This window comes from Zootoca vivipara, chromosome 15 (assembly GCF_963506605.1).
Source record: "Zootoca vivipara chromosome 15, rZooViv1.1, whole genome shotgun sequence".
In the NCBI taxonomy this organism is placed as follows: domain Eukaryota; kingdom Metazoa; phylum Chordata; class Lepidosauria; order Squamata; family Lacertidae; genus Zootoca; species Zootoca vivipara.
In genome coordinates, this window is record NC_083290.1 from 21,149,279 (window position 1) to 21,162,475 (window position 13,197).

Below are 13,197 nucleotides of genomic sequence, written 5' to 3' on the forward strand. Positions count from 1 at the left end.
ACCAGGTAACAGAGAAGGGAAGGGGAGAATGAGGAGGCCTAGACTGAGAGGCAAAGGATAGAGCCCTTCTCAAAACCCACCTTGCTCACTTAAGCACCTGTTTAATCTTTTCATCCTTGCCTACAGTTGAAAGGAGACCTGAGCGAAGAGCAACTCTGCTTTCTGACGCATCCCTCAACCCCACCTTCACAACCTCTCCATCTCCCTCCCACTGCCATAATTGAAAACTGCATGCTCCTTGCGTTCAGAGACCTGCAAACCCACTCCCATTGGGAACCCCCTCCCCACATTTCAAGTACTAATTGGGAAAAGGAGAAGAGAAACCATCTCTCCACCTACTCTCTCCATGCCATTCAGGACTGCATATGCTTCTGTCATGTCCCTCCTTATCCACCTGGATCCTCACGCATCTGGAGTTTGTAAGAGATATGCACTCAGACCATAGCCTTGGGAATGGGCCACAGCTCAGTGGCACGTGCCTTGTGTTTCACAGGTCCCAGGTTTTGATTCCCAAGCATCTCCAGATAGGACTGGGAAAGACTTGGTTCCTGTAGCCGTGGAGGTTTACTGTCAGCGTAGACAAGGGGAAACCAACCCAGTGCTCCCTAATGCAGCTGGACTACAACTCCCACTTCTTCACACAGTGCCTAGTTAAACTATGGAATTTGCTTCCACAGTGCAGCCCCCAAGTTCAAACTCATGGTTTGAAGCAAGTGTTATTTTGGACAGGCAAGGGAGAAGGCAAGCTCTCTGAAGCTGCTCCTTCTCTAGCTGATGAATAGAGTCAGGCTAGTCTTTCCCATGCTTCGGCATTTGTGCTGGAAAGTAAGGGGAGCGGCCTCCCAGGGACCTCTGTCCTCTGGTTGATGGCAGAGGCCAGTGTGTTGCTGCTTCATTTCCCCCCCCCCTTCAGATGCCCTCTTGGTGTGATCTAGCACAGGCATAGGCAAACTCAGCCCTCCAGATGTTTTTGGCCCACAATTCCCATGGTGATCCCTAGCTAACAGTGGTCAGGGATGATGGGAGTTGTAGTCCCAAAACATCTGGAGGGCCGAGTTTGCCTATGCCTGATCTAGCAGCTGAGCTCTTAAGAGTCCAATGGCAGAGAGAGAGAGAGTGCACCTAACTGACACCCGGCATTGGATTCTGCTAGATTTTGGGAGGTATGGGGTGCACAAATGATGCCCGAACTACTGCAGCAGCAGCGTCAAATACATCTGCTCTCCAAACCTGCCACTCAAGTGCAGCAAAAACTGCAGTGCTTCAAGGGGTGACCTAATCGGCTTGTTAGCATTCCTGAATGGGGTCTGGGGCTCTTGTAGCCACAGCAAACATTCAGCCAGACACGTAGGAGAGGCAGGTGCCTGCAGCAGAGCCACAGCCATCCAAGCCACTCTTGTCCATCCCTTACCCTGCCTTCTTCCACATCTACTTTTCAAAGTTTTCAACTCTACACAAGCTCTCAGAAATTCAAGGGGCGGTCCAGTAAGCACTGGAGTCATCCAGCATTTACCGGGCAGCCTCGTCTTTGGAACTATCCCGAGATGGCCCTGGAGTCAAGCCCTCTGGGCCACGTGGAAGCTAGGGACAAGGACACGCCAAGGTAGGCTATGTCCCTCCACAATGTCAGCTCTCATTCCCTTCTCCCTGGCTCCCCCCAAATGCATCCGTCCAAAGAGGTTTAGCACATGAGCGTGCGAGCGAGTTGCAGCAGCAGCAGCAAGCAGCTCCCCCTTCCGAGGATGTCGCATGAGGTTTCCAGCACAGGGCCCCCGAAAGCATCACTCAGGGCTCTCTGCTGCCACTGGAAAGCCAAGGCAACAGGCACAGGAGCAGCAGTGGGTGCCCTCCTTTTCGCTGCCTCGGCTTCTCTTGGCCCCGACAGCCCAGCTGGCTTCTCTCTGCCACTGCTTAATTAAAGCCAACCAGGCGGAAATGATGGAATAAAAAAAGGGGGAGAGAGAGAGAGAACTTTCTGAAAAAGAAGAGGGAGGCAGTGGTGGAGGCAAAACGAGCTTGGCCTGATCTGTGTATTTAACCAGCCAGCCCAAGTTGAACTAAGGGTAAAGACAGATGCAGCAGTTTACTTGTGGCAGAGGTCACTTTGAAAAGCATCTTATCTCCCCAGTCATGAACACAAGACACACATTTTTCTGTGCAACTAGAAGTTCTGGGGTGAGAGAGATACAAGAAATGATTCTGCAGATTTCAAATCTATAGACCCTGCAGATTAGAAGCTTACAGAACAGCTGCCTATAAGGGGGAGCAGGGAGTCCACAGTGGTAAGCACCTATTGGCTAGCAACTGTGATTGTTTTACAAGGGTCCCTCCAGCCTGGTGTTGTTTTTTTTACACGAGTATTATGCAACATGTCATTAATTTGCAACAAAAGTAGTGCATTACTGGTGGACTTATATTAGATGAAGCATGCATAATCCTGCTTAATAGGTGGTTCTGCAATGCTTCCCTTTTTCTTGCTTGTCTTTTAAAAAACAAAACTCTATGTAAATAATAGAACCCATTCAAGCTTTTAGTGTAAATGAGCAAAATTCTTCCATGGTTTTCATTGTGGCGGGGTAGAGAGAAGACTCACCGGCATATTCTGGGTCCACATGGGGAGGGTAGAACCCAAACTTGATGAAGATGGGGATAGGCACTCCAAACTTGAACCACTCCACCACATAAGGAGGGGGCTGGCCGGTAAGTGGGTGGATTACGTCGCATCCCAGGATCACACTCTCACCAGCACGAGCTGTCACAAACTCGGGTTCCTCTCTTAAGCCGTGGGCACCTAGAGAAAAAGAAGAAGGAAAGGGGGAAGGGAGAATCAGTACTGCTGCTTCCCAAAAGCCCCACTGGGACCATAACAGAGCTTACCAATGGCTTCATGTTAAGACTGAAAGACGTTTCCTATAGCAGAGATGTTTATAGCCAAGGAATTGGGAGATGAATTGTGGGAACCACCGGAGGTAGGGTACTTGTGCCAACTGAATACCAGTTGTTGGGATGCTGGACTAGATGGGCCTTTGCTTTTAGGAATAGTCTTGCTGGATTATGCCAAAAGGCAACTGGTGGTTTGGCAAGGGCCGGTGATTCTTATTTTCAGTAGGAACAACATTTTAAGCTCAGCAAGCTTCGAATGGCTAGTGACATTGGCTGCACTTACTGACTTGCACTCTGTACTTGCCAAGTCGCAGGCCAGAGGACTCCTTAACCAGAGGCATTTTAGGGGGGCACAACTAGTTCGGGTGCACTTGGCACCATGTTGCAGGGGGGCACCACAACGATGCTGTAGAAGGAGCAAGAGAGGCTGGGGGCAAGTTTTAGTGTCACACAAGGTGCCACTGAAATTTGAGGGCCCAAGGTCCACCACTGCCTTAATGCCCTCTTCCTGAGCAGAAACAGAACAGAGGTTTTAGTGGAAGGCTCCCCACCTCAATCAAAAAACACTACAGTATACACTATTGTTTATAGCCAATGGTCATCACAATTCCCACCCATGCTATATCCTTAAAGCATCATCATACCACTTTAAGCAGTCATGACTTCCCACAGAGAATCCTGGGAAATGTAGTTTATGAAGGCTTCCAAGAGCTGTTAGGTTAGGCATCCCCAGACTTCGGCCCTCCAGATGTTTTGGTCTACAATTCCCATCTTCCCCGACCACTGGTCCTGTTAGCTGGGGATCATGGGAGTTGTAGGCCAAAACAAATGGAGGGCCGCAGTTTGGGGATGCCTGTGTTAGGTGATCCCCTTATTCCTCTCCCAGAGCTACAATTACCAGAGTGGTTTAGCAACCAATCCCTCTTTAGAAGGAACTCTTGGAACTGTAGCTCCATAAAAGGAGTGGGGGGTCTCCTAACAGCTCTTGGTAGCTTTAATAAACTACATTTCCCAGGACTCTTGGGGGGAAGCGATGGGTGTTTAAAGTGGTAGGATACTGGGGCTTAAAAAAATTCATAATTAAATGTGTTTAGTACAACTTTGGCTTTGCAACACAGTGCCTAGGAAGAGAAGAAACATGCCTGTACTTTCCCCATGATGCAAGGAGCTTTGTTGTACGAGGCATTATCTTTTGGGGGTCAGCACCCCACTACCAAGAATCCACATTCTGAGGCTTTCAAGCAGGGATCTCTCCCAACTCTAGCTGGAGATCCAAGGGACTGAAAATTCTGCATTGAAGGGGGTTGGACTAGAATCTAGATTATTCTTGGAGGTCACTTCCAAATTGCAAATCTACTATTCTATAGGGGAAAGGGGAGAGGATTGGCAAAAATTATTTAAAAAAAAACAAAACCCCACTGCTGAGGATAGAAAGCCGGAAGTAGAAAGAAAAAAAACTGGGAAGAGAGGAGAAACCTGTGTGTCCAAAGGAATATAACCTGTTTGTGCAAAAGCCTTTTCTATAAAGGTAGCAAGATGAGAATTCTACTCTGGATCCCCCCCCCCTGGCTCAAGGCACGTAGGCAGACATCCTCTAAATGCCCCCTGCCTGGAGGGGATATACCCTGAGCCGACAAAGGCAGAGTCAGGCAGTTGCCAAGTCAGCCTCCCAGCATCACTTCAAGGTGACCTTCCCGTGGGGGCTTCTCACAACCACCACCACAGAAGCCTCTCTGCCTCTCATTTCAGAGAACAGAAAGGAGGAGGGGAGAACGGGGTATTGGTGGGGGGGGGGGTTGCAAGGGGGTGGGATTTTCATTTTAACATCTCTGCATAGCCTAGCAATACCTGCAGGGAATTTCTCCCCTCCCTGTAGCAGGAGAAGCATCCATTCATAAACCAATTTGCCTTTGCAGCCAATCACCAGCAAAGCGCTCCAAAAAATCCCCAGAACGGGCCTTTGATGGGGAAACCGCTGACACAGCCTGGGCTGCAGTACAAGCGGTGACAGCATTGTTAAAATAGCAACACGATGGATTACAGCGGCTGCTACACCCAGGGAGATAGGGAGAGAGAGAAAGACAGGCATCCATTACACACACCTGGTGCCTCCCTCATGTGCACCCTAACGGCAACCTGAGAATCACACCTCCATCCAACCCATAAGCCAGAATCCAGAGTCAAATGCACACACTCACACTTATAGACCCAAATCCTATTTCACCTGAACATGCAGAGCATCAGAAGGTCAGCTCGAATCTGCATCACCGTCTGAAGCCCCAGAGAGCCAATACCACTCACTGTAGACAATCCTGAACCAGGGAGCCTGCACCTGCACCCAACCCTAGATTGCAATGCTAATCTTTGGCCCTTTAGACCAGGCACCCCCAAACTGCGGCCCTCCAGATGTTTTGGCCTACAACTCCCATGAACCCTAGCTAACAGGACCAGTGGTCAGGGATGATGGGAATTGTATTCCAAAACATCCGAAGTTTGGGGGTGCCTGGTCTAGATGCATATTTTAAAGAAATGCAAATAGCAGCCATTGTGGGAGCGATGGTGATGATCAGGGAGGTAGTGTTTTAACACCTTCCTCTCCTGCCTGTCAAAAAAAATCCTCCTCTGAAGCTGCTATTTGCATTGGGAGGGAATGAAAGCATGCAGTTAATGCTGCACATAGGTTTAGCTGGGGTGTGCATGTGTGTGCATGCACATGTTTGTAGCTGCAATGGATTTGGGTGACAAACTTTCATTCTCTTTTTTTCTCTCTCTTCAGGTTAGTGATGGGAGTCTGACTTTTGTTTCCGTTAGTCGGGATGACCGGGGCGCTTACACCTGCCGGGCTTATAGCATCCAGGGAGAGGCTGTGATGGGAATTGTAGTCCAAAACATCTGGAGGGCAGAAGTTTAGGGGTGCCTGCTTTAGACCCACAACCAGTTCCCCACAAGGGACCCCAAGATGTGGCCGTTTGATGGGTGGCGGGGTGCTGACCCCTGACATGCTATAGGAAGGCACTGCCTCTCACAACTGAGAGCGCATCACACAATGGGAAGACCACAGGTCTACTGGGGCTGGCCCCATCATGGCTCAGGCGGCATATCGGAAGGGGGGGTGGACCACAGGCACCAGCCTCCTCCACCTGCATGGCTGGCCCATCCACCACCATCACTGCCCTGGATCCAACTGGCTGGCCAGCCAACCATTCCCAGCTTGCTGGACCTGTCCTCTGCAAAAACAGACTTGAACAATAACTGGGAGGAAAACTAGCTCTTTGATGTCATTGCAGCAAAGCAGCAATGCAGGTGCTCTCTGGAAGGAATTGGCCCACAATGCCTCACTCTGTAGAAAGGAAATGCCCAAAGAAACCTGTGGTTAAAAAGAAAAAAGACTGCCTTACCCATGCTTCTAATATAGCTTTGGATGGTTTTGTGTCTCATTTGTCAAAAATATATACTTTTTTGTGCATTCTGCAATCCCTTCCTCAGAGTGCAACGTTCAGGTGGCTAGGGCCGCCACTAGGGGACATGGCATGGCTGGCACACAGGTCTGTGCAGACTTGAAACCTACCATGCCTCCCCAATATCCCTGGCCTACTCAATCACTCTCGTTCTCTCATTCACACAGAGTAAAGCTGTGTGAGAAAGGCTCTCAGTTCAATTCCCAGACTAATCCCACCTTCAAGGAAACAGCGTCCAGACAGCTGTTGGCTCAGTGGTAAAGCATCTGCATTTCATGCAGAACGTCCCAGTTTCAATCCCTAGCAGAGGAAATACTTCTGTGGGAAACCCTGGACAGCTGCTGCCAGACAGTGTGGACAATACTGGGATAGATTGACCAGTATTGCACTATCCCCACCCCCCTGCAAGGAGCTCAAGGTGGTGTGCAGAGTTCTCTCTCCCTCCTCATTTAACCTCCACAACAACCCTCCTGAGAAGCAGTGGCTGCCCCAAAGTCTCCCAGTGAACCGAATGGCCGAATGGGGGGTTCAAACCCTACTCTCCCAGGCCCTGTTCCAACACTCTAACCCAAACACCAGGCTGGTGTGCCTTTGCTCTCAGGCTTTAAAAAGAGGGGATTAGATGGATGACATGTCTGTAATCCACAATGATAAAAACAGATCCTCGAGGTTCATAACCCTGTTACTTCTGCCATGCCAGTACAGTAGCTGTACAAACAGCAGGAATAAGAACTGACTGCAAGCTTTGCTTGTGTGCTTCCTGGAATCATCAGATTGGCCACTGTAGAAAGCAGCAGACTGGTCTGGTTCAGCGGGACTCTTTCTGTGTGTGAGCAGAGGAAGCTGCATTATTCTGCATTATTATTCGGCCTATTCTGCATTAATTGACAGTGTCTCTACAGGGTTTGGGTCTTTTTCCTGGTGAGAGTCTTTTGCCAAGGATAGAACCAGGGGGCCTTAGCATGCAAAGGCTGTGCTCTGCCACTCAGCCAGGCTCCTTCCACCAACGCAGGGGGATGAGGCTCACTAACAGCCCATGTCTCACGGGTCTAACCAGGCAGCCAACCCTCCTGGTCTGCTGTTGCGTAACCAATGTCAGGGTCTGCAAAGCCAGTAAATGGCAGCATTTATTTTTAGAGCCCTAACTGCCAACACTGTGAAAAATCACAGCTTCCTTATTATAGGAGAAACCTTTTTTAAAAAAAATAAAATAAAAAATAAACAGTAGGGTTATGTCAAACCTGTGCATTTATTTCCACAGAGCCTTCCTGGTTCACCCCCTCCCACCTCCTATATAGCCTCAGATATGCACAGAAACCCTCCAGCGTGCTTTGAACCTACATGGGTGTTTTTTTAATTACTGGTACTTGTGCATTACACACACACCCACCACTTTTTTTCTTTCTTCACATTTGTGTGCATGCACAACATTTTGTACATCCAGAGAGCTCAGTGTTTTGTGCAACAGGTATTTTGTCCAACCTGCTACCTGCTCCAGCTCTGCCTCAGAACCTCCAGATTATGCCAAATGTTGCCCCTCCCCTGCTTCTGCTCTCCCTCCCCCTCCCTACCAAGTCCATCCTGAGTTGGGGGAAGATTTTGGCATTTTTGTAATAAAAGATGTTGGTCACTCTCTAACCAACTCACACCACACGAGGTCCAGTTGTTAAGGTGCAGGTGCAGAAAAGGGAAAGGGTACAGTGGGTATCATGGAATAAGAGTACAGTGGTATCTTGGTTTAAGTACAGCTTAGTTTATGAACAACTTGGATTAAGAACACTGCAAACCCGGAAGTAGGTGTTTTGGTTTGTGAACTTTGCCATGGAAGCAGAACATGTTCCGCTTCCTGTTGAGTGTGTTCCATTTGTAAATTGAGTCCCCCCGCAGCTATGGGAAAGCACGCCTTGGTTTAAGAACGCTTTGGTTTAAGAACGGACTTCTGGAACGGATTAAGTTCGTAAACCAAGGTACCACTGTATTGTGATTCGAATCCATAAGGACTAGAATCTTACTTTGAAATTGGGTGGGAAGGGAACCAGGTTACATTTACAGGAAAGTAAATTCTTTGCTTCTATATTCTGCAGTGCTACCAAAACTCAGCATGTGCCTGGCCCTGATTACAGATTCTAATGTCCCTTTTAATAAACACGTAAAACAAAAGCACTGAACATCAGAACAACCCGGAACATTAGCAATAATTGCATGGCCATCCATTAACACTTCATTAACAAAAGCCCGCCTGGTCACTCTCTTGGGGCTGGCAGGTGAAAAAACGAAGTTGAAGCCCATCTCACCTGGATTCAAATTAAAATGTGGACTTATCGCTATAATCACTGATATAGGGCAAGCTACAGCAGGAACAGCAAGAAAAGAGCTTGGCAATTAGAAATAAGGGCTACTGGGAAAGTGAGGTGCTTTGAAACAAAGAAAAGGTATTTTGCTAAAATAAAAGACCTCCAAGCGTTATTATTTTTATTGGCTCCTTTTGAGTAAGAGAGCAAGAGTTAACTAAAAACATTGCTTTTTGCAAAGGGAAGGAGAACCCAGCACAGCAGCTGGTGCAGCCTGGTGATGTCATTTCTCATCAGTACTGTCAAATGAAGCTTGACTGTGTGTAGAGAGGGACGGGATCCTCAATCTAGAGATTAATATCTACAGAGAGAGAGAGGCACACCAGGGCATTAAACCTGAAGCAAGACCTTCCTTCAGCTTGGGAGCCTCCTCCTCCTCCCTGCCATCCCAGCTGTGTGGAACGCAGGCTGTAGTGACCCTCCCCACCAAAGGCAAGCAAATTGCATTCCGTGGATATTCAGGGATACTCTTAACTGTCTAAAAATTGGCCAGGAGGTAGGTGGGCAAATTGACACAGGCGGAACAAGTTGTGTGGGTTGGGGGGGTCTCTTTTCCAAAGCATGGCCCTCTCCATTCCCCCACCCCCACCCCAACAGAGAGGTCCTATTCCTTACTCCCAAACCCCATTTTTTAAAAAACCCTTACGTTTTGCACACTCTAGAAATGGGTGTTCCTCTCAGAGAAGACCCATCTGTCAACTGTCAAGGGTGAGGGTTTCCCCCCCCCCTTACTACAACACCATAAACCCCTCACCTCGCACGCCGCCCCATATGCATGGCCAACAACCATTCACTTATATTTATGAAATTAAAGGGGTGCAGGGAGTGGGGAGCTAAATCTTCCCCTCCCAGGGGACCCAGCCTTTGAAAGGAAACAAGCCAGATCTGAATAACCAGCATCCTTAAGTTATGCCTCTCTCTCTCTCTCTCTCTCTCTCTCTCTCTCTCTCTCTCTCTCTCTCTCTCTCTCTCTCTCTCACACACACACACACACACACACACACACACACACACACACACACTTATCTATATCTGTGACTGTGACTGAATGTGTGGAGCTGGCTTCCATCTACACTGAAGATTCAGGCACCCCAGGGCTAAACCTCAGCACAAAAGAACCACAGGCTTGCCTCGCTCCCTTCTCTCTCTCTCTCTCTCTCTCTCTCTCTCTCTCTCTCTCTCTCTCTCTCTCTCTCTCTCTCTGCATGAAAGCAGCACAGGACCACTGCCTCCTCCAGCTAGGCATCTTCAGAAAAAGAAGTTGAGCAGGGAGAGAAAGAGAAAAGCTTCCCCTCCCCTTGCCAGCTCCTGCGCTCTGCTCTGCAGGGCTGGTGCTGATTGGCCCAGAATGACATCACTGTTTTTTCCACAGCAGGAATCTAGTACGCCGGCAAGTCTATTTTTGGCACCCAGGAGACAGGCATTAACCAGCAAGTGGCCCCAGTGGGGCCCCAGGTGGGCTTACGACGAAAGTCTCTTGGGGACCCCAGGGGACAGGTGGCCTTGGTACTGCAGGTTGCAAAACCCAAATAGCTGGAGATGCCCGGGGAAGCCACAGCGCTACACAAACAAACAACCGCACAAGCCTAGGGAAGATAATAGAGATATGCATAAGTGGATGTTATCAGGAGGGAACAAGGATGCAGAGGAGAGAGAGAGAGAGAGAGAGAGAGAGAGAGAGAGAGAGAGAGAGAGAGAGAGAGAGAGAGAGAGAAAGCTGTGTGGCATTTAAATGCAGATTATACCGCATCAATTGTGTGTATGGCAAAGGGTGGGCAGACGCTACTCTTGTGTGATCAACTTGGGGTTCCCCCAATGACCCCCATCCAGAGCCTGATGCAAAACAGTGGCTCAGAAGCAATGGGGGGGGCATGCACTCAGAATAAAGGGTGCCTGCGGAATACATCTTCGGCCAGAATTTTTCCCCAGTACCAGAACCGAGCTGAAAGTCCTTTAACAAACACCCCCAAACCCACTCCTGGTCCCCACCCAAGCTAGCTTTCTTTCAGTAGCCTAACTTTAAGGGAAGGGGAGCCTTTTTCCTTTCTTTTCCTTTTTGACAATATAATCCTATATATGTCTACTCAGAGGGAAGCCCCACTGAGTCCAATGGGACTTCCTCCCAAGTAAGTGGGTTTAAAAATGCAGCCTTGTTTTCTTTCTATTGTCAAAATGTCTAGAAGTTGAGGTCTATCAGGAGATTTCAGATATTCCCTGGTCTATAGGGCTGCAGAGTAAATGGTGGAATCGCTCACCTATCAGCTGCCCCCCCCTTTTTAAGGCAACCCTACACTTAAAATAAAGGGGGGGTGAGTGAGAGAGATCCCTCTCAATTTCAAAGACTGATGGCAGCTCCGTGCTGCCTCCTCTACATCCCCCCAAAGAAGCCTACAGAAAGCATCTACTGCTGCAACCTCCTCTCCCACCCTCCACGCAATGGCTGACCTCCCCCAATGCGCACACGCACACACCAATTGCACACGCTTTGTTCGCACCTTGATGCGCCTCATTATCACTGCATTTCAAATCGGACTGAGGCTTTCGCAGCCTGTCAGCAGACAAGAAAACTTCAGCTCCTTCCCTCCCCTCTCGCCCTCCCCACCACCTCAGAAAACCTCCTTTGCACGATGTGCAAAAAGAGCAGGAACCTGCCACCTCTCCCCCCCCACACACACACACACAATACCTGAGGGAGGAAGAGGAGGGGGAACTTTTGTTGCTGTCAAGCATGCATGCATGCTATTACAAGGGACATGCAAGCACCTCTGGAACTCGGAGCCCTGAGCAGCAGATCCTGGGCAGAAACTAGCTGAAGCCCAGAAGCCTTTCACATCTGGTTTTTCAGCACAGACTCTGGCAGCATTTTCCTTGCACCTTTTGCATGACTCTCTCCCAAGTGTTACATGCTTTCGCACAACGTGAAACCTACTTCTGGGATTCTAGTGGAATGCAGTGCAAGGCAAGGGCTCATTTCTGTGTTATTATCTCTCTCTTTTGCAAATAATGCGGAAAGGGGTGCTAAACTTGTACTATATTTCACTATAGTTCCTGAAGGGGCTTATATATATCATGTGCGAGCTCAAATAGAATTACCTAGAAATTAACTGTTAGGGAAACACCATGCAAATAGAATAAACTGCCATGTGAATGTAGCCTCCGTGTGTTTAAGAATCTGTGTAAATAAAGAAGGAGTTAAGAACCTGAAGCTCTGGGGCTAAATACGACCTGCTGTCCTCTCTATCTGGTCCTAGAAACTCTCCAGACTTCACTGCCACTCTCTCCAAGCCCTTGCTAGGACTACTTCACACCTCAAACCTTTTTGGCTGGTTGGAATGTGCCCCTGGACAATAAAACCTCTTGCTCATCTGAATAGGGAATAAACAAAGGTGTATGTGGGGGGAAACAAAGGTTAAGTTTACATTAGATACCCTGCCCACTTTTGCCTCTGGCCCAACCCCCAGTATATGGAATGGCTTAGTGGGTAAAGCACGAGACTCAATCTCAGGGTTATGGGTTCGAGTCACACATTTGGTAAAGATTCCTGCATTGCGGGGGGTTAGACTAGACGACCCTCGTGGTCCCTTCCAACTCTACAGTTCTATGATTCAATATGGCCTCCAGCTTAAAAAGGTTCCTTATGATCTTATCCCCCCCCCACCGCCACCATTTAACATTAACCACCCACAAGTTGTGCAGCTTGATCCATAGTTTTAGAGTCTCCATCTTTATCTCTCTACCTTGTTTTTAATTTCCCTGGGGATTTGGTAGCGCAATTCCTCTAAATCAACTAATTCAAGCCCCTTCTCTGCAGTATCTGCTTTGCAGCCGTTACCCATTTCTGGAGAGCACCTTTATATTTTGCCCCAAACTTGACCCTCGATTTGACAGCTTGTGGCCGAAACCTTTTACACCTTTTCCTGATGTGTTCAAGACCAGGCTGCAACTTCTTTTTCATCTTGAGAATGAAACTAGAAGAAGTACTAGCAGGGGTACATTACAGGGAACGACCATTTTGCAAGAGATCAAGGCACATGTGACCACTGACCAAGCGCGCCCACCTTCCCCCCACAATTGAGGGGGTTGGCACACCGCTGGGTACATTCTACCTCCACCAGTTGCTGGAAAAGGCAGGAGGGGAGAGTGCTGCTGTGTTCATGCCCTGCTTGCAGGCTTCCCTTAGGGGCATCTAATTTGGCCACTCTGAGAACAGTATGCTCAGTGAAGGGCAGAAACAAAAGGCAGAACATGGGAAAAGTGAAAATTTGTCTCATGTTGCATGTGGGACTACTGGCTAGATACCAGGTCTGAAAAGACTGAGGACTAGTCTCTTCTCTCTCACACTCTCTCTCTCACTCTCTCTCTCTCTCTCTCTCTCTCTCTCTCTCTCTCACACACACACACACACGGCACAAAAGCCATTCTGAAAAGGGCTCCCTGAACAGGCAACATTTCATTTCTTTTTACAAAGGTTCATACCCTACTTTTCAACTCTAAGATTTTCCAGA

The 13,197-nt window shown here is 48.6% G+C and overlaps 1 protein-coding gene across 4 annotated transcripts in view; it reads right to left on the reverse strand.

Moving 5' to 3' along the window:
- The window catches only part of IGSF9B (immunoglobulin superfamily member 9B), a 130,123-nt gene that overhangs the window by 90,431 nt on the left and 26,495 nt on the right, over window positions 1-13,197 (reverse strand). For all 4 annotated transcript variants that reach the window (XR_004694000.2, XM_035139553.2, XM_035139552.2 and 1 more), the window contains exon 2: window positions 2,594-2,791. Coding sequence is in view for 3 of the 4 variants with exons in the window: in XM_035139553.2 (XP_034995444.2) it covers window positions 2,594-2,791 (198 nt within the window). In the remaining variant the exon portion in view is untranslated. The remainder of the gene's footprint in view (window positions 1-2,593; window positions 2,792-13,197) is intronic.